General features: G+C 37.0%; 1 protein-coding gene across 3 annotated transcripts; it reads left to right on the top strand.

Annotated features, from left to right (window-relative positions):
* The first annotated feature begins 52 nt into the window (after positions 1 to 52).
* On the top strand, positions 53 to 22,560 carry CCDC18 (coiled-coil domain containing 18). 3 transcript variants are annotated; one of them, XM_082052652.1, is made up of 25 exons: positions 54 to 230; positions 1,134 to 1,281; positions 1,465 to 1,621; positions 1,832 to 1,999; positions 2,813 to 2,922; positions 3,783 to 3,911; positions 5,862 to 5,958; positions 6,646 to 6,767; positions 7,975 to 8,284; positions 9,601 to 9,677; positions 9,789 to 9,949; positions 10,596 to 10,816; positions 11,260 to 11,370; positions 12,533 to 12,664; positions 13,393 to 13,527; positions 14,124 to 14,201; positions 15,648 to 15,764; positions 17,153 to 17,320; positions 17,784 to 17,926; positions 18,398 to 18,561; positions 19,397 to 19,610; positions 20,179 to 20,278; positions 21,208 to 21,324; positions 21,790 to 21,933; positions 22,317 to 22,560. In XM_082052652.1, the coding sequence occupies exons 2-25, from the start codon at positions 1,151 to 1,153 to the stop codon at positions 22,329 to 22,331; spliced, it is 3,321 nt and encodes a 1,106-aa protein (XP_081908778.1). In that variant the 5' UTR covers positions 54 to 230; positions 1,134 to 1,150; the 3' UTR covers positions 22,332 to 22,560. The 3 variants fall into 3 exon arrangements, 2 of the variants coding, with proteins under 2 accessions (XP_081908778.1, XP_081908779.1); XR_014184060.1 differs by lacking the exons at positions 20,179 to 20,278; positions 22,317 to 22,560 and having other exon boundaries at positions 53 to 230; positions 21,790 to 21,926; XM_082052653.1 differs by lacking the exon at positions 3,783 to 3,911 and having other exon boundaries at positions 21,790 to 22,560.
* The last annotated feature ends 1,067 nt before the right edge of the window (positions 22,561 to 23,627 follow it).

The following is a 23,627-nucleotide window of genomic DNA, read 5'->3' as shown; positions in this document are numbered from 1 at the left end:
CCGCCCACAGTGCACCGCGGCGGGGAGGCGGGGGCGGGTTTGCCTCCGCTCCAGCGGCGCTTCCGCCTCCCCGGTGCGGTCGCGGCGGCTGCGCACGGTGCGCGGGGGGCGGGGCTGCGCGTGCGCTGTGGGCCGCGCGGGGCGGGGTGGCGCCGGCCGCCGGTGCCCGCGCTGTTTGAAGCGAGTGAGGCCGGGCCCGGGGCGCTCCGGGCGGGTCTCCTCAGGCCGAGGTACAGCCCCTTCCCGCCGCTCCCTTCCCCGCGGGCCGCCGGGCGGGAGGCGCTGAGGCGGGCGCGGGCGCGGTGCCGCCCGCTCTCAGCCGGCCTGGGCGCTGTGGTTCTGGGTCCTCGGGGCGCGGCCCCTCCGTCGCCGGGCACCCTGCAGGAGCAGCGGCTGCTGTCGCTGAGCAGCGCCGGCGCTGGTCTGTGCGGGGAGGGGCGCGGCGCCCGGTGCTTCCCGGCCGCCCGGGGCAGCCGTGGCTGAGGGCGGGCGGAGCGGCGCGCAGGCGGGCCGGGTGCCGGGCAGCTCCGGCCTGCGCAGGCGGCGGCCGAGGGACGCCCGTGCTGCGGGACGCGGGCGGGAGTGCTGGTTCCTCTGAACCCCGACTCGTTCCCCGTCAGAATATCTCCAGGCTTGTGTGCTGCGGTGGAGCTGCCCGCCCGGCCCGGCGGCCCGTGCGCTCTGCGCGGGCGAGTCCCGGCCGCCCGGGTTTGTTCGGTTCCGCTGGTCGCTGGATGGCGCGGCCGGTTTGTGTGTTCGCGCTGAACCTGCCGTCACCTTTTCGGCACCTGCCAGCTGCATCGGACTTCTCAACTGAGATGTGTTATATAAGACGTTTTTGGCAACCGATGTGTAGCAGGTTTTTCCAGTTTTCATAAGTTCATGAAGCTTCTCATACTTCATGAATACATACATAACTTTTTATTTTTCCCCTCAAAAAACCAATTTCTACAGAGTAATTTTTATCTAGTGAGTGTGGAATAGGTTTTGTGCAAAATGCATCTTTACATTTGGAAATTCAGTTGTGTTTTTTTTTTTTTTTCTGTTTGCCTTATTTTGGTATCTTTAAAAGTATCTTTGCAAATAGTATTCACATACATTTAACAATGTTTTAATATTAAATATTGTTTCAGCTATATGTGTGGTACCAATGGAATATAGTATGTGGACTTGCTCTAAAAGTGCTGCTGCTGAAGACCTGCTTGCAAATTTACAGTCATTACAGAATCAGCTGAGGAGAACTGAAAAAGACCTACAAACTGTAGAGGAAGAGCTTTCCAGGTATGAGTGTGTTTGGGAATGAGAACAGCCTATTTCTTGTAGTGTAAGTGCACATCTGTCTTAATCAGTGTCATAGATTATTGTAAGTAACTCCTTTTGTGCTTTTCTTTTGAATACTCTTTGTGAGCAATATGAAAATTCTAAAGAAAAAATGGTGTAGTGACTTTTTGCTCTCCCTCCTAGCACAAGTACAAGCGAACATTGTGGTCACTGCTTTGATGAGGCTGTAGACCTGACTCTGGAGGACCTTGCTCAGCCTAATTGCAGCTATCAAGGCATTTCCAACTGTAAGAAGAATGCTGGTAAAACATCTTGCCAAGATTTTCAAAGAAAATCCAAAGTAAATGTACTTCATTATTTTTTTTTTTTCCTTTCACTTAGGGCTTGTAGTTGATACACTGTAGCATTGGGCAATTATATAATAGAGTGCTGTTAAAGGTAGCATGGTTTAGATACATTTGTTCTGCAGAGTTTCCATTGACATATGTATTGTTTACATGTGCATGTATGAGAGAGTGTGTGTATGTATATATAACTTTTTTATGTCTAGTCTTACTCAGTGTCCACAACTCCTGATAAAATTGTGGAAGAAAATGAATGTCTTAAGGAGAAGCTGAATGCCCTTCATCAGAAAAATGCTTATTTGGCTTCTCAGAACTGCTACCTAAAGAACAGAGTGGAAACAATGAATGTTGAATTGATGCAGTCAAAAACAAGAGTAGGTATCTTTAGTGTATTTGTCAAAAATTAAATTTTAAAGTCTAATATTCTATTTCTTCATAAAATTCAACATGAATCTTGGAACAGAATAGTTTGGAATCTGTTTCTCCATGAGCAAAACAACTATATTAACTATGAATTCTACCTATTTGTGTTCCAAAGTTTAATCTAATGCCACTAAGTCACAGAGTGAAGAATACCTTGTATAAGAAAAATGCTTCAATAATGGATTTAGTACTGTACATTCATGTGTCTGACCTACATTAAGATTAATGTAGGAAATGAAAAATGTTGTCATTTCATGTTGGATTAATACTACTGTTTTGAAAAAGTGCAGGTGAGTTAGAGGAAATATTGTATCTAATAAATTATTACTGATTTAATCTCCACTTGTATGTACAGTGTTTTTCAGGACAACAATATTCTTGTATATGTAACATTAGTATAACATAGCAATGCTTAATGCTTTTTCTTTGAGAAATGTTATTTCTAAGTACAAGTAAGTAGATAAAAGTTTTGACTGTCTGGCATGGAAAGAAGAAATATCGGAATATAAACTTTTGAGGAAAAACAAGAGACAAGATAACATATAAAGAATTCATCTACTAGACAGTGTGTCACACTGTAATGGTGCTAGGGAACTGGAAGGAGGTTAAATGAGGGGAAAATTGGAGGTCAGTTTGTATAGATGAACAAGCATCTTCTACAGGAAGGGTAAGGGCACCGTATCATTCAGTGCGCAGATTTTTGTGTCTCACTTGAAGGTATATATGTAAGTGTTAATGAAAGCCTAAATGTGTCTGTATTTCAGATTTCTTATCTTGAATCAACTGTAGGTACACATTTAGTCAGCATTCCAAAGTTAAAAGAACAGATTATAAACTTGGAAGCAGAAGTTTCAGCTCAAGATAAAATTCTGAGGTAATAAATGTACTTTAAAATCAACATTTTATTGTGGTATGTTTGCTAGTCCAATCTCTTTTTATGGATAATGTAATTACTGGTAGTGTGTGCGTCATGTAATCTGTGGCTCAAAGCTTTCATTTTGGAGCCCTTTTTAGGAGGAGGAAGGTGTTTTATTTTGTATTGATATTTTATGTGTGGCCAATGTACTTCAGGAAATGGTGAAAAATAATAAAGGGTGGTAAAATAAACCAGTTTATAATGTATACGAAACATGAATGTGACTAGAGTGATTGTACAGCACATGACTGCACATCTTCGGTAGTAAATTAACATAAACTTTCAAACATGACTCTGCAGCCATGTAGCGTAAAGGATTCTTTCTTCGTGAATATATTAATCAAGGCAAATGGCCAAATAAAGCTAATGTAAAGTGTCCAGGGGCTGTCAGGAAGACTACCTGGCTGTCAGTTTATTTTGCATCCTCATGCTATGTAATAGTCAATTCATATATCAATAGTCTGTCTTCACAAAACAAGTAAAATACTTATTTAATTTCTATTTCAGTGTTGTTTCCCACATGTGTATCCTGACCAGTCATACCTATTGCCAGGGAAACAGTGATTTCTGTGTCCAGCTTTCATGGCACACAGTCAGCCCCTTGGGTCCTTGGCAATCGTGACACCTGCTGCTTTTTGACGAGGTTTGGGCACCGCTCCAGACTGCAGACACACTGCTATGGGTGTTCCAAACCTTGTTTTGAGAGTTGCAGTGTGTTTCACTAGTGCTTCTTAAACACGTGCAGAAAAGAACAACAAAAGTATAGTTTCTTTACCAAAAAGTTCCTATTTTTACATCATGGTTTGTTTATTTGCTAGAGATGCAGAAGATAAACTAGATCAAAGCCGGAAAATAGAAATGGAAAAAGAAAACATCCTGCAAAGATATAAAAAGGACTATAAAAATCTGAAAATTGAGTTAATTGAACGAAGCAAACAAGGAAAGAGGTAGCTAAGTCATTTCAATAAATTGAATACAAAATAATAGTGCATAAATGTTTCTTTTTGTTGGCAGATATTTACTTTGTGGGATCAAATTATTTCTTTGCTTTACGACTGTTATTTAAAAAAATGGGGAAGTTCTGTGTGAAGACACTATTTGAACAGGCACTTCTAAAATCTTGAAATTGCTGGTAGTTACAGGCTGATATCATACACTAGTAACCAGTTTATCACCTGTTTTTTCCCCTCAGAATAGATGTACTGCAGTGGAGAGTCAAAATGTGTCTAGAATATGTTTTTCCTGAGTTATTTTTGACTTTGTCTTGCAAGAACCTACAGCGTATGCTCAGTATTCAACAGTACTGAGTGCTGTATTTTTGGGCTTGGTGTGAGGGAAGTGACTGAAGCATAAGTTAATTCAGAGAACACTTTTATGTTATCCTTTATCTTATCTGTCTATATGGTATTATTGAAAAGAGTGCTGTGATTCCATCCCCATTTCCCTTTCCTATTGCATCCTTTAGCATAGTGGTTGTGTGGCTGCTGGGAGGGTTAGGTAATTTATTTTGACTGTTGCAAGTTACCATGTACAATCCTGTCATTTCCAAAATGTAATTTTAAAGAAATGAGAGGTATAAATAAAAATACTTCTACGTGCCCAGTTCATTTAACTGCATTACTTGGGGCCAAAATTAACTGAATTAATGAGCTATGAAAGCTTTTCTTGAGCCTTTTGAATGCAAAACCCTTGTTTGCTTGTGTATTTACCCATTAAATAACCTGTAACATTCCCATGCTAGACAAACGGAAATACTGTGCGGCTTGCACTACTGGTGAAGAAATATACCTTGATTTATGTTCACTGTTCATTCAGAGCATGTGTGGGGTTGGAAATTGCTGTACTTAGTTAATAGTTGCAGATATAAATATTTAAATACTTTAGAAAAGCTGAGCTTCTGCCAGGTGTTAAAGGCAACATGTAATGTTATGGTTAGTATTAACCATTATTACAGTTTGCTTTAAATCAGTAATGACAACTACTTACTATTCTTTGGCCAAGCAAACTGAAGTGCTTTAGACTAACACGGTTTTGTTGTTTATTCTGAATTCCCTGAATACTTCTACTGTCTCCAAATGGGCAGTGATCCTCAGTCTGAGAAACGCCGATCTGAGTGTGGGCTGTCATTCCTTAGATGAGGCACTTGCTTCATCCCCACAGTTCCCTTAGAAATGTTACTGAGCAGCGGTAATTCTTGTGTGTTTGTGCTGGGTGTCCAGAACAGACCCCATACCTGGGCTGTCCCCAGGTCACTATTCCAATTTCTTCCCTAGGGAGTAGTTACAGGAGAAAGTGAGAAAGGGCCAGGGGTGCGGAGTAATAGTGCAAAATAGTCGTCAGTCTGGGTTGGTGCTTTGAACAGTTCCTCACCTGATAGTGTCCCCATTTTAGCTTCCTTTACTATGATTGATGCCATCTCTCCAGTATCTCTCAAACAATTTATCATTTGAGCAGTTCCTGTCAGTCTCACCATAGCTCCACTGTGAGAGCTCCCTTCAGTATCAAAGTCTTTTCTAGATCCCCTCAAGTAGTCTGAATTTTAAGCACTGCTGTCTTTTCCTTCCTTATCACGCGTGCTATCCCAGTCTCTAAAATGGGCTCCTTACTGGTAGGAACAGGAGGATTATTTGAATCAAACTCTTTTTGAAGGGAAATCAAAAGTGTTTATTTTTATATCCTTAATCTTACTGGAATTCAATTTATGTTAATATGCAAAAATTGTATTTAAAACTAATTTATACCTTGTGAAACTTTTTTTTATCTAGGGCTTAAAAGGTGGAAGAAGAAAGGATGTTATCTGGAGCAGTTAATTTAGTAGTTGTTTTTAGTAACTGGAGGAAATAGTTACATAATGACTGAAATTTGTGGGTTTTTATAATTTATATGCTTCTTTGCAGAGCAGAACAGCAAAGAAATGAAGCTTTGTTGAATGCAGAGGAGCTGACAAGAGCTTTCAAAAAGTTTAAAGAGAAAGCAACCGAAAAAATAGAAAAAGTAAGAGATTTTTTCTTTGTTTTTGCCATGCAGGCAGCAAACAGCAGTGGGTTCACCAGTGGGTCAGTTGTTGGTGGCAAAGTCTTAAGAGAGTTGGGACAGGGTAAGCAACTGTGGTGATAACTTCAGTTGTCTGGTTTTAAACTGTTTTCATGCAGTTTGGACAGTCTGCATCTTTGAGGTATCTCGATACTGCTGCGGTTTCTTCTGTTTCCTGCTTTCCAGCTGGGACTTTTACATTTTAAAAGCATATCATCATTTTAAAATAATTCTTTTGATTCCTTCTACATAACCTGTTCAATGAAACGTGAGCTAGAGAAGAGCTGAGATGAAAATGAAGTCATCTACCAAAGTTCCAGTGGTCAAAATTGTTAGTGCTTCCTGCTTTTTGAAAGGAGACGAATAGAGGCCTGAGACGGTTAGCTTTTACAGAGATTTTTTTATTTGATTAGACTTCTCTCCTTGTGGAAGGAAATTGCCAACTACAAATATGCCCTAAAATATTAAACCAAAATAAGATTACTTTTTCCAAAATGACATAGAAACTGAAAACTTATTTGCCCTTATCTACAGGCTTACCAGAATTTAAAAAGAAACAATGGAGTGTTTACAGTATTCTCTTTAAAAAGCCTATTGGCCATGGAAGCTTTGATTACTGTACAGTAACGAAAAAAATGCTTTTTTAAGGTTAAAGCTGAAGAAGTACTCTTAAGAAAACGTTTAATAAATTGTGAAAAAGAAAAAGATGAGTTGAATGAGAAGTGTGACAGCTACAGAAAGGATCTAGAGAGCCTAGAAGAGCAATTAAGGTAACGCAAAAGCTTTAAAAAATTTCTGTACAGTTATTTGGGAAGAAATTACATGTTAAAATTGTTGCTGTGAACGTGTTGATCGATTCACATAGTTCAAACCAAATCAGGAGCAGCATCAGTGAACATTTGGGATCAGTATCAGCAACGCAACAGCCAAACCATAATCCTAAACAGGTAAAAAATGTTAGCATGTACTTGCAAATTTCTAAATGCTTTTTTATAACTAACCCTTAAAAGTTCTAATCCCACATGCTGCCATAGTTGCAGTGAGAAGCAACACCACCAAGGCTCCTGGGCGCACAGGGAGCGCAGGTTCCCTTGCCCACTGCTGCTGTGGGAGGTGGGTACTCTGGCTCTGCTGCCTGCAGCTCGCTAATGTATGTGTTGATGAGAAAGCTCTGTGAGTTCACTTACACGGCCAGGTGCAAGTCTCTACTTGCTGCACAGCATTTTCAAACGGAACCCCCCTTTATTTCATGTGTCTTTTGCTAATTCCCTCATTACTTTAATGAGGAAAGACAACCATCAGCATTATTAGGTTTGGACAAACACCTTCACAGACAGTTTTGGGTGTCCCAGTCACACACCCCACTCAGATCCACATTCTTGGCTTAACAGTTGTTCTTCAAGCTTCTTTTGTCAAGGGTGGGCAGCATGTGAGCACCCTTACCCTAGCCTGAGTCTATTTAATAGCTCTCTGATGCAGACTGAGGGTCTTTCCTGTACCCTGCCCTTTTTTCTGTGTGAACTTGCACTTAGTTTGGCACTCATCTGGACCTTTGCGAAGCTAAATCAGTTTGCTAAATCAACAGGTACCTAACAAAGTGAATAACTTATGATGGGCTAAAAATTGGCTCACTGTACAGTCAGATATGAAGCGAGAGAAGAAATAGGACCTCTCTCTCTTGTTAGTAGCAGAATGCTAGACTAGCTCAGTCTTAGTATGTTTTCTTCATCTATGGACATTTTAGGTATAGTTATGTAGTTATTTTGTCCTGTTTTTAAATTTCCTTAGAAAGAGTGTAAGCTTAGTAAAGTGGTGAAAATCTTTCTGTCCTTTAAATAGAGCTAATCCTAGATTATGAGAGGGAGGAAACTAGTAAAACAGTGTAGTTATGGTGTCTTCTAGTACTTCTAATAATGGAACTCCTATTCTACTTCTCTTTGTTGAGCTATACCTTTTAAATGGATATACTTTTTTTAGGCAATTAAAGGAAGAGAATCATAGCACAAAAGAAGAAATTAGGACTCTAGAGGCAAAGAATAGTGAAATGGTATCAATGCTAACTTGGTCTGATGAGAAGATCATTGAGCTTGAGAGTGAACTTGGTGAAAAAGAAATCGTACTTCAAGAAAAAAATGCTCTAATAAGTGAAAATGCAGAGCTGAAAGCACTTACTGCACAGCAGCATAACTGCTTGAAATTATGCCATCAAGAAATTGAGGATTCAAGAGAAGAGCTCAACATACTAGAAACCATTATTTCCCAGTTGTCTCAAAGTACATCTGAGGAGGTACGGTAACTGATACACCCTTACAGGTTTTATTATGTATCTTGAACAACTCTAACTGACATTGTGTAGAAATCGTGTGATGTTCTTGAGAAATAATGTGGCTTGTGAGGAGCAGCTAAAGTCACTTGGTTTGTTCAGCCTGGAGGAGACTGAGGGGAGAGCTCATGGTGGCTACGTCTTCCTCACAAGGGGAGGAGGAAGGGCAGGCACTGATCTCTTCTCTCTGGCAATCAATGACATCACTCAAGGGAATGTCAGGAAGATGTGCCAGGAAAGGTTCAGGTTGGACATTAGGAGAAGGTTCTTCACCCAGAGGGTGCTGGAGCACTGGAACAGGCTCTGCAGGGATGTGTCACGGCCCCAAGCCTGACAGTGCTCAAGAAGGATTTGGACAATGCCCTCAGACACATGGTGTGAATTTGGGGGTTGTCATATGCAGGGACAGGAGTTGGACTTGATGATCCTTGTGGGTCCCTTCCAACTCAGGACATTCTATGATACCTGTGAGGACAGGCTGAGAGAGTTGGGGTGTTCAGCCTGGAGAAGAGAAGGCTCCAAGGAGACCTTATTATGGCCTTTCAGTACTTAAAAGAAGTCTATAAGAATGATGGGGACAAAGTTTTTAGCAGGGACTAGTGGTTTTAAACTAAAAGACAGGAGAGATACACTAGGTACAAGGAAGAAATTTTTTACAGTGAGGGTGGTGAAACACTGGCCCAGGCTGCCCAGAGAGGTGGTGGATGCCCCATCCCTGGAGACATCCCAGGCCAGGCTGGATGGGGCTCTGAGCAACCTGATCTGGGTGAAGATGTCCCTACTCATTGCAGGGGGGTTGGACTAAATGAGCTTTGAAGGCCCCTTCCCACCCAAACTAATATATGATTTTCAGGAAAAAATTGGGATTTAATGGAATATTCAGAAGCCTTCTGTAACTTGAGAAAAAACTGGTATTAAATGCAGTCATCAAAATCTGTAAGGAAGCATGATGTGAGAAGTTAAAAAAATGGAATTACTGATAGTATCTCCATTTATTTAATTATTCACAGCAAAAATGTTCATGCTTTTAGTACCTGTACAAAGATCTCTGAAAGAATGGTCTCCATTTTAGAGGGCCTTAATGCCTATAATTTCTGCTAATGTGAAACAAACCTGTAGCACTCTGCAACACTTAGGAGAATAAATTTAAAGATCAAGTTATCCAAACTTTCAACATCCTGCAATATGTGTCTAAAACTTATATGGTGGTATAACACATGAATTGTGAATCAATAAAAAGTAATTTTTTGCATTGATCTTGGTTTCCCCTTAACTTTTAGTTTAAATGGCACCACTTGAAACACCAGCTATCCAGTTCCTCAACAGAAGAAGCTCTCTCTGAATCTTGTGAATCAAGGTATAACTTTCTGGTTACTGAATTATGGCAAGAATAGGCAGATAATAAGGGTGATATTAGAACTGGCATGTAGAAGGAATGTTAAATAATTGTCTCCTCCTTTAATAATAGCATTAAGCTGGCAATGAAAGAAGCAGAAATTCAAAAGCCTCGTGCAAACTTAACTGTCTGTAATGGTGCTGAGCATCTTTCTAATGATAATGAAGGACAAGAAAATAGTGGGTTATGTGGCCTGGAAGCAGATCTCGTCAAATTGATCAGAAGCCAAGGAGGTAAGCTGACCAAAACAGTTGTGCAGTTCTGTCTCATTAATCCACAGAGTAGGATTTTTTTTTTTTTTTTAATGGGGTTTAAATTGTTTTTATAGTGTCTTTTAAAATGCATCTCTGTGATTCAACAGTTACGGTTTGTTTGAACAAGGAGCATTTTGCCACCTTGTAATTCTGGAAATTGTCATGTTTTCCAGGCACAATATTCTTCATCCTTTTGCTATTGTAGTTAAGTTATGTGTTCAGCAGTATCCAAGCTATGAGTTGTGTTGAAATAGAAACATATATTTTTTTCTTTATGCAGGTTATGCTGATGTCTCCATATTTTATTTGATTATTTTCTGTCTATCCTGCTGTTGCAGAATTTCTGTAATCGCTTCTGCAATTCCTATTAGGACTGTTCCATGAAATGACTTCAGGGCACCTATATAATGATGATGTCTTCATTTTTTTGTTTGGTTTGTTTTCATGAATCACAGCATTCAGTTACATTACAAGGAAAAATATATCTGAATACTATATTTGTTAGCTCAATATGCTGTCATTAATTTATATTCCATTGCTCTTTGGTTTGTGTGATTACTTGCTAGAGTACTGGTTTGTATGTTCTCTTATAAATTGATCTTAATTTTTTTTTTTCTACTTTGAGAGAGAAGAAATTGTCAACAGTTGGAACTTATCAGCAAACAATTTGAAAAGGAGAGGCAAAGATTCCAGAAAGAAATAGAAGAGTTACACACTAAACTGACAAAAGCAGATGATGAGAACTCTTCTTTGAAGACCAGCATGGCTCAGAGAGCCAGTCAGTTTCAAATCATACAGGAAGACTTATTGAAGAAGGCTTCAAAAGCTAGTAGCTTAGAGAGAGAAGTAAGTTTTTAGTAGCACTGAAAAAATACGTCACTTTTTGTTTAGTTCAGTAATCAAAGATAGTTAAGACAATAGTTATGGAAAAACTGCATTTGCCATATTCATTTCAAATCTGGCATATCTAAGAAAAATTCAGCCAGCTCTTTGCTGGTTGAATAAGTTAAAGTGATAATGTTTACATTCTGGTCCCAATGTGTTTGTAGAATTCCAGCATAATGGCATTTGCAGTATTTCTAACAATGGCCATACATGTCATAAATCTGTAATAGTTAATACACTCGTATGGCACTGATAATTATAATGAATTGGAAATGTGGGGTAGTTGTCCTGAATAGTTGTCCTTTAGGCAATATAGTGAATTGACGGTAAGAAAGTAGATACAAATATTTGAACAAACTCAGAACAGTTGTCTTCATGCTGTTTTGTGCCATATTTAATTTCAGATAACAAGGAAATCTTCTCAACTTTCTGCACTTGAGAAACAATTGGAAGAAAAGACTATTGCTTATTCTGCTGCTGCAGCAAGAAATACTGAGTTGGAACAGGAACTCATGGTACCATGTTCTCAATGAGAAACTACATTTATCTAAAGAGACGTAAATAGAGATTAAAGTTTAAGTTGAAACAGTGGTATTCCATGTATTCAAAATGGATAGACTTTCCCATCTGCTAAACAATCTCTGCAGTTTTTAGACAGTGACGTTCTTAGAAACAGAATAATCTTGCATCAAATAAAATATCCCCTTTTTCCTGCTTTTGAACATGTTAAGTTATTAATGGATATGTTACTTTTTCCTTATGATGATGTGTGCAATGAAGATCTGGTCATATTTAAATCAGTTGTAGCATCGCCATTAGTTTTAGTGAGATCAGAATTTTATCGTCTCTATGAAAAAATGAAGATTTTTCCATCCTTTGAGCTCACTCTCTAAATCTTGTTTTAATCCTCACTTAGTGAAACTGCCTTCCCTCCCTGGAACAGAACAATACTACTCCTAAAATTAGCATATACACTACTGGTTTGGTGTATAGGATGAGTAGGTTAGAATGTACTGTGTTGGCACTGTTCTGTTTCTTTTTCTGAAGTTCTCAAGTAGTCTTCCACATTAAATTATTAGGGTAGAAGGTAACAGAGGTGGATTCCAATTGTTAACCGGGACATAGGATAAATCACTTTTCTGTTTCTTTTTTTGTTGTTCCTCTTTACCTGTATTTTCAAGAAATAGATGTAGACCTGTGAATAAAAAAAAAGTCTAAGTGGTAATAAGTGAAGGTGATCTAACATTGGAGCGCTGTAAATTCTGGTCTGGGTATTGTTATACAAACTTTTTCAGTTTTGAGAAGGGATCTAAGGTTGCTAGAAAAGGAAGTTTTTCATGTAGACCCTTTCAAATGGAAAGCTGCATTTTAAAGATTCCATCTGTCCATGTGAACGTGGAATTTGTTTTTGTCTGTGTGAGAAGTTCCTTGCTCTAGTTGCTGCTGTGCATCATCCACCTTGGCAGACACCTTGTCTCTGTGTAGTGGCTGCATTTAGTGGCATTCTGTGCCTATATTATAGGTGTGACATCCTTTGAGATGACACATGTATATAACTTCAGCATTTTCTGTGTTGTTCTTCTATGAAATCTAGGAACTGTATCATCAAATAAACCACTATGTAATATCACAGCTAAATATTTTTATTAAGTCCTTTTTGTCGTTGCTGTTACCCAGGGAAAAAACAGACGCATTCATGAGCTGGAAACAACTATCAGTGAAGAACATAAGCAAATAACTTCTGCTTTTGAAAAAGAAAAGTTGGTTCATCGTGAGCAGCACAAAGAGATGGAGAAACAGATTGAAATGGTAAGGCCTTCCTTGTGTGCTAGTATGTATGAGTGATACACTTGGTAACATTTTTCCTATGGCAGATGTCCAATTAAAAAGTTATATTATCTTCTCCCTACATTTCCTGATTTTAGTTCGTTTTCTGTCTAACACTACACAATCCCATGATTTCCCTCTGGGATATTAATATCCTCTATTCTCCTCAACTGAAGAACAATAGTGATTTAGGAATAATACTGTTGTTCTTTGCTCGAAATACCTAGCACGAAAAAACCCATAGCTTTTTTTGCCTACTGGGGTTAAACCATGACAGCTTCTAACAGTATTATCTCATTTGCTGAACCTCTGCCAGCCTGAGCCTTATGTGCATCTGTGTTCAGGGGGAACTGTTGGTAGGGTTTTCAGTCTTTAGAGAAGAATTGCATTGCTTCGTGTGATTAGAGATGTAACTGTGGCTGTTTGTAGCTGTTCAAGAAGCTTGTTGTCTTTTACTAAAGAATGTATATATATGTCTCACTGTCTTGGCTGATGACAGGCAATGACACTCTGCCTCCCCTCATTCTCTTAATTCTCCTCTTGCTTTAAAATATTAAGGGCTTGGGATTTCTTGATGTTTTTAATACTGTGCAATACTGCTGATTGCAGGAATGTAAGTGATGGGTGAATAGAACTGAATGACATATTTAGATGCACAAATGCTCTGAAAAAGCTTATTAAATAATAAATCATTCATTACTTACGGACAGCTTCAGATACAGCTAGAGAAGAAACATCAACAATTCATTGAACAAGAGAAAATAATATCTATTTTGCAACAAGATGTTATACATAAACAGCATCACATTGAATCATTGGATAGGCTGCTGATAGAAAGCAGAGAGGTAAGGCTGGATCTTGACTTTCTTTAAATGTAAATCAAACAGCTGACTGATAATGGTGAAAAGCCTATACATGAACACATGGCAAAAAATGAGAAAATAAAAGATGCTTAAGTTCCTTCTTGTTAATTCTTGTTTGAGTAGTTGACTGAATCTAGTATAAATCCCCAGCACTAGTACTATAATATAAATTGTATGAACTTTAATGACCTTTCATTATATTCTGCCTCAGTGTTCTGTTTATGCCTCTGGTTTGCCCCTTGGGCTTCTTGCTTTAATCAAAGGAAACAGGTCTGGCTAAAGAACGATTGCATCTATTCTGCACTAGCTGGAAAACCAAGAATGCTCTATTATGGCAATGTTTTATTCCTTTTACTAATACCTACTGCTGCAGAATATGAAGGGACACCTATTGAGAACCAAATTCGCTTCAAAGTATGATGCACACAAATACAGTATACAAGCAATTGTGTTTTAAAAACATTGATCTCTTTTTTTGTGGTTTTTTTTTTTCTGATTCTTAGTATGAATATTTACTAGTTAAATTACTGTAACTATATTTAAATTTTGTTCTCTTGCATAAAAATGTGTACACACAGGAAATGGAAAGTCAAAATATCAAGAAAGATGAAGGATTGAAGGTACTGAAAAGTCAGTTAACAGAAGAAAGAATCAAAGTTAGTAAGATCCTTGTAATTTTCAATTAATAGTTTTAAAGTTTGCAGTAATCGTGTATTTCCATTTATCCTCTATAGAAAAAACTGTATCAAGGCTGCTTTATAGAAATTTGACTCATGTAGATATTTTGGAAGTCATTAATCTGAAGTATTTCCATTTTTTTTTAATTGAAAGTATGATGAAACTTGCAGTAAGAGATATTACACAATGCATAATTGCTATATAAAATTACTGTAGTTACAAATAGGGCAGATTTGTTCTTGTACTCTTACAGTAAAGTGCTGTCTAATGAAGATAATGTTATGTTGGTTTTTGTTCTAGATAGGACATATATTTTAGACATGTGATATTGTAAAATTGGTCATATTTTTTGTCATCTATACCTCTTCATAGTGCTTGCTCTGTACTTTCCGTGCAGCATTTGCAAGAGTATTTTAATAAGCCATTACCATGTAGTGATTTACCGGAGTCAGGTTTCAAGCAGCATTAAATCTTCAGGTTATCACTAGGAGAAGATACTGGGGATTAGCTGGTAGCTCTTTCTGAACTTGTGTTGCACCACTTTTCTATTTGTAGTATTTAGGAGGTTTTTCAGAGATTTAAAATTAAGACCCATGATCACTTTTTTTCATAAAGCTCTTGACTTGGGTGGGGAGAGGGCTATGAAATCCAACATGGTTTAGAAAATAGGTAGCATTGAAAGCATTAGCCAATATCCAGCTAAATTCAGCACAGCTCTCATTGATGGGAGAAGCCGCCTTAGCTTTGAAACCAAACAGTTGAGAAAAGTTTAATTACTGTGGCTTAAGACCTCTGGGGGTTTATTCGTTATAATTTTTATCTGTTTGAAGTTATAGGAGATTTTATAGAGGTGACTCAAACACAAATTAATAGTAAAAGGGTAAAATAGATTAACAGTGTTGACATTGCTAAAAGCTTTTCCTTTCCCTTTTGGTAGAACTCAGGTGCTGCCTCTCAGTGCAGAAAGGAAAAAAAATGCTGCTTAGTAGCTTTATGAGAGGAATTGTATTAAGATCTGAATGTTATGCAGGCTGTGACAAGTCTTTTTCAAAAATATGATGATTATTCCAAATTTATTTATACAAGTCTATATGTAATAAAGCATGGTGGCTTAATGATTTGGTATGTGACATATGTTTGCTTTTAAGTTGTAGATGCTGACAAATACTGGAATAACTTCTAATAACTGATCTCATATGATTTAAACACAGACTAAAATATTTTAATTTCACAAATAATTTTAATTTCTGAATACTGTTTCAGTTTTCAAGTGTATCATAGTCATCTGTGCCTGTTTTAATACTCTTAAGATAAAAATGTAACTTTTCAGGCATTTTATACAAAGATGGTTTTTAACATTTCAGTTAGACTAGTTAATAAAAACTATGGTATGCGATTTTAACTGATCTGTTATGTTCAATTAGGTGGGACAACTTGAGTCAGCCCTAGACATGTGTAAGGAAGAAGTTGCACTGTATTTGAGTCAGTCACAAGAAAATAAGGAGATATTTGAAAATCAGCTCAAAAAAAAGTCTGAAGAGGTAACAGCTTGCTTTAATAATTCTTCTGTATTGCAGAGAACGCTTGTTACAAATTATTTAATCTAAAAGTTTGTCTGTGAAATAAGAGACAAAACATTTGCAGCAAGAACTGTGAATAAGAACTAAGCTGGGAGAAGAATATGCATTTGGTGAGGGTAAAGGGGAAAATCAGAACTAAGAAACACTGGATAAGCATAGGGAAAGGAAGTACTGAGATAAACTAATTGTTGAAAGAAGTGACAAAATCAGAATTAAGTAAAAGAAAACATTGTCTTGGAGAAAATGGAGAGAGCGCTACTGGAATTTAAACATAGGTGCATATAATTGATTTGTGTCTCAGGTATCTTAATGGGGAAGAAGTCCTGGACCTAAGAAAATTTTTACATCAAGGCCTGAGTTTTATCATACTTTCACTTACTATATGAAAACAATAAATTATTAAATTTACATATTATTAGCATTAATTTTTATTTGTGGGGATGACTGACCACATGAACAGCCTACTATGATAATTAGTTAATGTCAGTGCTGTCCTACCTGCTCAGAGATGGGCTTTACTCAGCCAGAGGTTACTAGAGCCTGTGCAGGAGGAGGGATGGAAATCTATGGTCTGTGTTACGCATAAGCTTGTGATAATTACTGCTGCTTTCTAAGCCCTAAAATCTGGTGTTGTTATACTGCATTAAGAGACTGGATGCTGTGTGAAACCTGAGGGCAGCAAATGAGGTTTTGCATTTGTGACCAATGTCTTCATAAGTAAGTGACAGAGTCACTACTTCCACTTTCGGGTGAGCAGTTAGTGATTTTTTTTTAATTTATTTTTTTGAAGAACATTTGCAGCTTCCCACACACACCCTCCCTTCCCTCCCTGAAAATTATTGTTACTCATCATTGAGAAATCAGACCATTCAACACGTGACAACTTACGCACGGAGAATTCCATTTTTTTATTGGAATTAATGTTGTCATAGAGGGAGGAAGAAACCAAGGGGAGGATTGAGAACAAAATCTCAAGGGGAAAACAAGGACTTTCTGAGAAACAAAGCAGAGTGACAGAAAGAAAAACAGTTCACTAATTTAGAAATGAAAAATCTTTGTTATATATGTTTTTAAAGTACTGACCAGTTTAGATATATTTAGAAAACAATAAGGCAACAACTGGGGCTAATAAGTTACTTCTTTCCTCACTTTATAAAGCACAACTCAGCTCAGTGATGAATTATGAGATATTGTCATGTACTGTCGAAACCGTAATGCAACATAAATTCAGAGTCAGAAGTTTTATTGAATCATAGGTGTGATTCTGTGCTCATTAAGAAGGAAGAGAATACCTGATGCAAATGTAAATAAAAATGTTTTATTGTAATGGAAAATAAATGTGTTTTCAGGTTCATTATTTACAGAAAGAAATAAAACTAAAAGATCAGAATATTCAGGGTACAAGTGAACAAAATATTCGCCTACAACAAACTTTGCATCATCAGCAGCAAATGTTGCAGCAAGAAACTATTAGAAATGGGGAGCTGGAAGATATTCAAATTAAACTTGAAAAACAGGTACGGTATGGTGAGAAGTGTCCACATAAAGACAGATAATTAAATGTTTTAATATAGGTTTTTCTAATACCTTTAAAATCTGAATGTTTCTTTGATATTCGAGTTGATAGTTGTAATTTTAGATATATCTAAAATAAAGAGTTTAGTGGTTTGGTTTGTCTTAAACCAGGTTCCGTGCTTTCAGAAACTCTAGCTAGGATTAGAGTGGCTAACTACTTGGAAAATCAAACCGTAGACTGCAATTAAGGAGAGGTGTATTGAAATTCAGAAAGTTGAATCTTGTTATATTTACTAGAAACTATTTGTCTTTCAAATGCAAAGTTCTAGTCTTAAATTATATAAAATTTTAGACTAAAGAAATCTGTGTTAAAACTCTCACTATATGAGTTGCAACACAAGGATATATGTTTCTTTGGAATGTAATTTTGAAGTACCAACATGTTTAAAATACCTTTTTACATAGGTATCCCATTTGGAACAAGAGCTTCAGAAGCAGAAAGCGTATGGAGAAGATGAGCTGAGAAAGGCAGAGGAGAAACTTTACTTGGCTGCTCAGGAAGCAGATGTAAACAGACAGAAAGTGGATGAACTTAATGGTACAGTCAGGTAGGTTTAGAGTAACTGAGAGGTATATTCTGCAAACAGACATATCAATAAGAAAGATTGCTGTCTGAAATGGTATTCAGCTGTGTAGTCATACAGTTCCGTTTCTGTAGGAGCATAGATTGGAAATCAGAAGGGAAGGTTCTAACTAGCAGAGTCATGAGTTTCTGGAACAGTCTTCCACTGGAATTGAAGTGTGTCCTGGCAACCCGTTTAGCCTTAAGATAGCACTTCATAATGCAGTTCAATTCATAAATGTATCAAGTTGCTTGTAATTTTAGATAGTACATTCTAGGAGAGCTTGGTAGTGTGAAAGAATATGGTTTTAATTGTGAGAAAAGCCTGCTTAACTTGAATTTTTTTTTATCCCTATTTTATTCACAAGTGCTTGTTGTCTTGGAGCCAGTAAGGACATAAGTATGTTGCTTTTGTTATTACAAGGTTCAATTTGTTCTGGTTGCTTTTTCTATTTAGACAAATTAAATTGGAGATGAATCAGTGCAAGAATGAACTTACTGGTATGGAAAAAGAAGTAGCGCAATTAAAACAAGACTGTGAAGACAAAGCAATGCAGATAAATCAGCTGGATATTACCTTGGAAGAAGCACGATCAGAGCTCAATGAAAAGGCAAACAAAGGTAATTTTGTTATTTTGTTTCTCAGGCTTCCTTTCATCATGCTACTTCTCTGTATGTATTAGACTTTTTTTTCCTTTTTCCTCTGTTTTATAATCAAGTACATGAGAGTCAAAATATGTTGTGGGTTTTTTTTGTGTGTTGGTAATTCCATAATTTAAAAACACACACTAAACCTTCTTCCCCCAAACAACCCACGCTCCCAAAATCCCCCAAACTCTTTTTTAATGTAACTTTGCAAATTCTCTCTTTTGTGGGATGTACCTTTACCCCAGGTGAGATGAATAGGTAGTGTTCCCTATAAGTTGGTCATACAGATTCTTAATGTGGTAATCAAACAAGACACATAGATTTAATAAAGGCATATGGTATTCCAAAAAAGACAGCACAGAATACAAACAGAAAACCCCACAAGAGAGTTTATGAAAATAACAAACTCTCCAGCCCCTCCTCCTCCATTATTTAATTTAATTTTACCGTGCTTTTAAACTGGAGGCTTACAAGCAATTCTGCTAGCGTTTTTCGTAGCACTACATATTCAGTTACTATGTTGTCCCTGTACTTTCTCCTTGGTGAAATGTTTTTAGATACATCCTCACATTTCAAGTCAATTATATATTATGAACTGAATAAAACCAGCAAAGACTTAGGTGTCATTAAAAGGTTGTTTATAACCTCATAAGTCACTGTTTTTCTAGATTTTCCTAAAGATGGTGATACCAAAAATTGATGATGACCACAAATGGTAGTAGGCAGTGGTGTTGCATAAAGACTCTGACACAGCTAATGATTAAACGTTTTGTGTTTTCTGGTGTGTGTGTATGTGTGTGTAAAACAGTGAATGATTTAGAAGATAAGCTGCTTCAAAGTGAGACTTGCCATAGGGAAGCCTTACAGAAAACAGCAGAACTAGAATCTGCGTTACAGAATGCCCATGGAGAATTAAAAGTTGCTTTAGCACAGCTTCAGGAATTGCAAGATACATTACAGAATGCACAGTCCTCTCTGGAGGAGAAGCATGTTGCTATTAGGGATCTAACAACTGAGCTCAGGTAAGCTGGTGTCTTTTCCGTAAGGAAAACTTAGTTGTGTTACTTAGCAAATAGTTTGGATGGTCTTTTTAAATTTTCTTGCCAACCCTCTAATTTTTAGGTGGTTTGTGGCTGTAAGGTACCTTGATATAGTAGCTCCTTGGCTCACTTTTAATTTGTAGAAGTGCTGAATTCTTTTTTTGGGAATTCTATTTTAAAATCTGCTACAATTATTTTCTGAATCCCAAAGCTGTGAAATAATTGTAAGAGAACTACTTTCTTTTACAGTGAAATTGTCCAGTTTCCTTTCTGACTGTAATTTAATGATACTTGCTTCTGTAGTATTCTTTTTTTAAGAACAGTCTTCCTGGTAACCAATTATATAACTTTAATAAGTTGTTATTGGGAGAAGTCCACCTGGAATAAAGTTAAAGAACTTCTTCCATTTGGGGTGGGTTGCTGTAATCAATTAGTTGATAAACGTTTTAGAGTAATTTGGCTTTAAGTAATAGATCTCATGATTTTCAAGCTGGATACTTGAAGCTAAGCAACTGAATGTGCATTAAGCAATTAAACATGAGAATTTCAGGTATTGCAAGGGAGAAATTGAAGACAAAAACCAAGAACTCCTTAACATGGACCAAGCATTAAAAGAAAGGAACTGGGAACTGAAACAAAGAGCAGCTCAGGTCAGATCATTTTAAGTATGTTACTGACAACTATTCCTATTATATAGCAGACAACTTATAAGAAGCCTGCTAGGTTGAATTGCCTTCAGGTATCTTTCCAAATTGTATTGTTAATATAGCCACAGTGTCAACCTCAAAACCAGCTGTATGTCACCGAAGACTTATGGTACCGGGGAAATCAGGTTGTACTCCTCCAAGGGACCACAGGCTACAGTTTTGTTTTTGTTCTGTTACAGGACAACTGTTCTGTTGATGTTTGATAAAATGAAGGAAAGATCTGCACTGAAGTGTGCTTGAAGATGAGAGATTTCTTTCCTTGTTTAGACTGGAGCATGTCTGATTAGCCTCAAAGCAGAGTCTAAATATGAAATAGCATCTTTGTTGGGAATAAACTTCTGTAGTTCAGTCTTTTGGTCTGCCTTCAGGATTTTATACCCGTCATGGCAGAACTGTTCTTCTGTCACTTATAATTAGCCTTCTAATAGCTACTTCCTGCAGGAGTTACCAGTCTTCATATACAAGAATATTTGAGGTTCAGAGAGAAGGGGTGGGGATTAAAAAAAAAAATTCATCAGAGCAATAGGATTTTTTTTGCTCTGGCAAAATTCGGCACTTTCTAACAAGATGCATTAGTATAATAAGCCACTCATTATATGCCATTTAAAATGAGAAATAGGTTTGTATTCTGTGTGTCCAAGGACCAAACATGCTCAGTTACAGACTTTTTCCCCATTTTCCACTTGTCTGTTTGTGTTTCACTCTTAGTTTTTAAACAAGATAGCTGGGGTGCATTTTTATATTGGCTGCTTGAGACTACAAAGAATTTGTTTCATTCCTTTTGCTATCCTATTTTGTAATATTACCTCAAAGCTGCATACTAGTTCAAAATAGTTCAAAATAAAGTATTTCCTTTTCTTTTTTACCTCTAGATTACACAGTTGGATATGACGGTTCGTGAACATAGGGGAGAAATGGAACAACAAATAATTAGATTAGAGTGCAATTTAGAGAAGTCAGAGTTAGAAATTAAGGAATGCAACAAACAGGTAATTCTTGCTTAAATTAAAACCCAGTTTCCTTAACAAAGGGCAGCTAATTCTATGAGAAAGTCTGGTCCACTGTAGCTGGCCACGTTTAATCTAGAAGAGTAAAACTGGTTCCTTATTGTAGGGAGAGGGAAGAAGGGAGCATCTCAATAATGTGCTAGCAAAAATATTTAATGTTTGTCAATTAAAACTAAAAAATTTGCAGGAATATATCAGCATAAAAATGAAAATGTATTTTTTTTTTACTTGATATAGTATAGCTCCCAAACTGATCTTTTAATAAAGGAAAATGTTGACAAAAATAAAATGAAAAATGTACAAAGGAGTCCAAAGTCAGAGGTAATATTGACAGTATTTGTGAGTTTTTCGGGTTTGTTTTGTGTGTGCGTTGGCTTTTTTTCGCCTTTAAATTTGTTCTGATTTTGGTAAAATATCTGTTCTGATTTAATTGCATTTTCTGTTCAGATTCAGATCTTAGAGAAGAAACTTCAGCACTCTAAAGATGAGCTTCGTGAAAAAGAGTTTGAGTTGCTCCAGAGAGATCAAGAAATAAATCAGCTGAAGAAGAGAATAGAAAGAAAACAACAGAGCCCAGGAGCTCTTGAAAACGTAAAATGTTCCTTGGATACAGAAATTATCAATTTTTAATGCCATTACTGTAACTGTCTAGAAGGAACAACACTGTGTCTCTTTAGAATAGATGTCATTACTTCTCCCCATGTAATTCTATTTTATATCCTGGTGTTTGCTGAATCTTAATCCCCTAAAGTTAAACCAGTTTAATGATTTAAAAATTACAGTTTTAATGGCACACTCTTAACTGTTTGCTTTATGGAGAAATTTGAATATAGATTATCTTTAGTAACTTGATGTTCTGGCTATGAACATGGTCTTCCTTGAAATGAAATGAAACAATACACGGTATGATGCGATACAGTAAATTGAGTGCAGAAGTTTAAAGAAAGGTTCTGATCACAGGTATTTTATTTCAGGGTCAAGAACTGTGAAGGAAGGAAGGAATGTTTCCCATTGGATAAGCAGCAACCCAGGAATGCTGTTGCTGGCAACGTAATTGTGCATTCAAAGAGGAAATTTTTTTATTGTATTTGTAAATAATACGGGGTTTTTGTACTGACACAAATGACAACCTTTTTATTTTTCCAACTGGTTTTGAGCATATCATCTTGCTATAACAACATAATTTATTTTCGAGAAATAAATTTTATTTTTTAAGTATCTTGAGTTGCGGAAATTAATTTCAGCTGTCATTTTTTCCCAACTATTTTAAACTGTTTACTTGTGTTTCACATCCAGCTTCTAATTAAGAGCACAATGATATTACCTTATTAACAATTTTTGTTTGGAAATATATATATATATATATTTTTTTTTTTTTTGACACATACAATGTTGCAGACACAAAATCTTACAAGTCGACCTGTTTGTAAGATGGTTTAGGACACTGATTTGATCATAGACACCAGCAAAAACCTTTTGCTTTACTCCAGACATATCTTTCAAATGTAAATGTGGGTGGTCCAGGGCCATAAAGCTTGAACTCTTTTTTTTTTTTTTCCCAAGCCAAAATCCATACAAAAATTACCATTGATTAAAATGGTATCATAACTATGCATTCTAAAACGTATTTCTTTCCAGTTTTCAAAAAATACTACACAATTTAGCTAGTACATATGGCTAAGTGGACCCAGTTTCTAACAGAATAATAATCTATGTTTACATAAGTGTCAGAAACTGTAAATATGATTGAGGCCTAAATCCGAGTCTGATTAACGCAAACATGATTTATGTCCATTAAGATGTGATTCCTACTTCAGAAAATCAAGTTAGTAAACTTATTTGATACAAAGCAGAGGAACGGAATTCAATGTATTGCAATTTAAAGATTAGGTTCCAGTGTTTTGTTAAAAGTGCATCTCAGCCAACAAATGTATCTGTTGTATTTCAGCAGCTCTGCAGGTGGAAGTGTGATTAACTCCTTGGGTAGTAGGTAGGTCTTTCACGGCTTATAGAAACACGTTCCACAAATGCAACTGTTCAACTTTAGGCAGTTATGCAAAGCCAGGCACATATTTTGCTACCTTTGATAAGGTCAAGATACACTAATCTAAAGTATTCCTGCAGTTTCAGATTATTTATTTTGCTACTATGAAAATTATGATGTAGCTAAAATATACTGTTTACTTACGGAAATAAATATATTGTGTGTTTTAGATCAAGTTATTTGTTTCTCTCCATAATAGTAAATGAAAAACATTAGAACTAGGGTGACCAGTGTGATAATT

The sequence above is a fragment of the Streptopelia decaocto genome, assembly GCF_964273445.1.
Source record: "Streptopelia decaocto genome assembly, chromosome: 5".
Classification (NCBI taxonomy): domain Eukaryota; kingdom Metazoa; phylum Chordata; class Aves; order Columbiformes; family Columbidae; genus Streptopelia; species Streptopelia decaocto.
The sequence above is the reverse complement of the archived record's forward strand: the minus strand, read 5'-3'. Positions and strand labels throughout refer to the sequence as shown.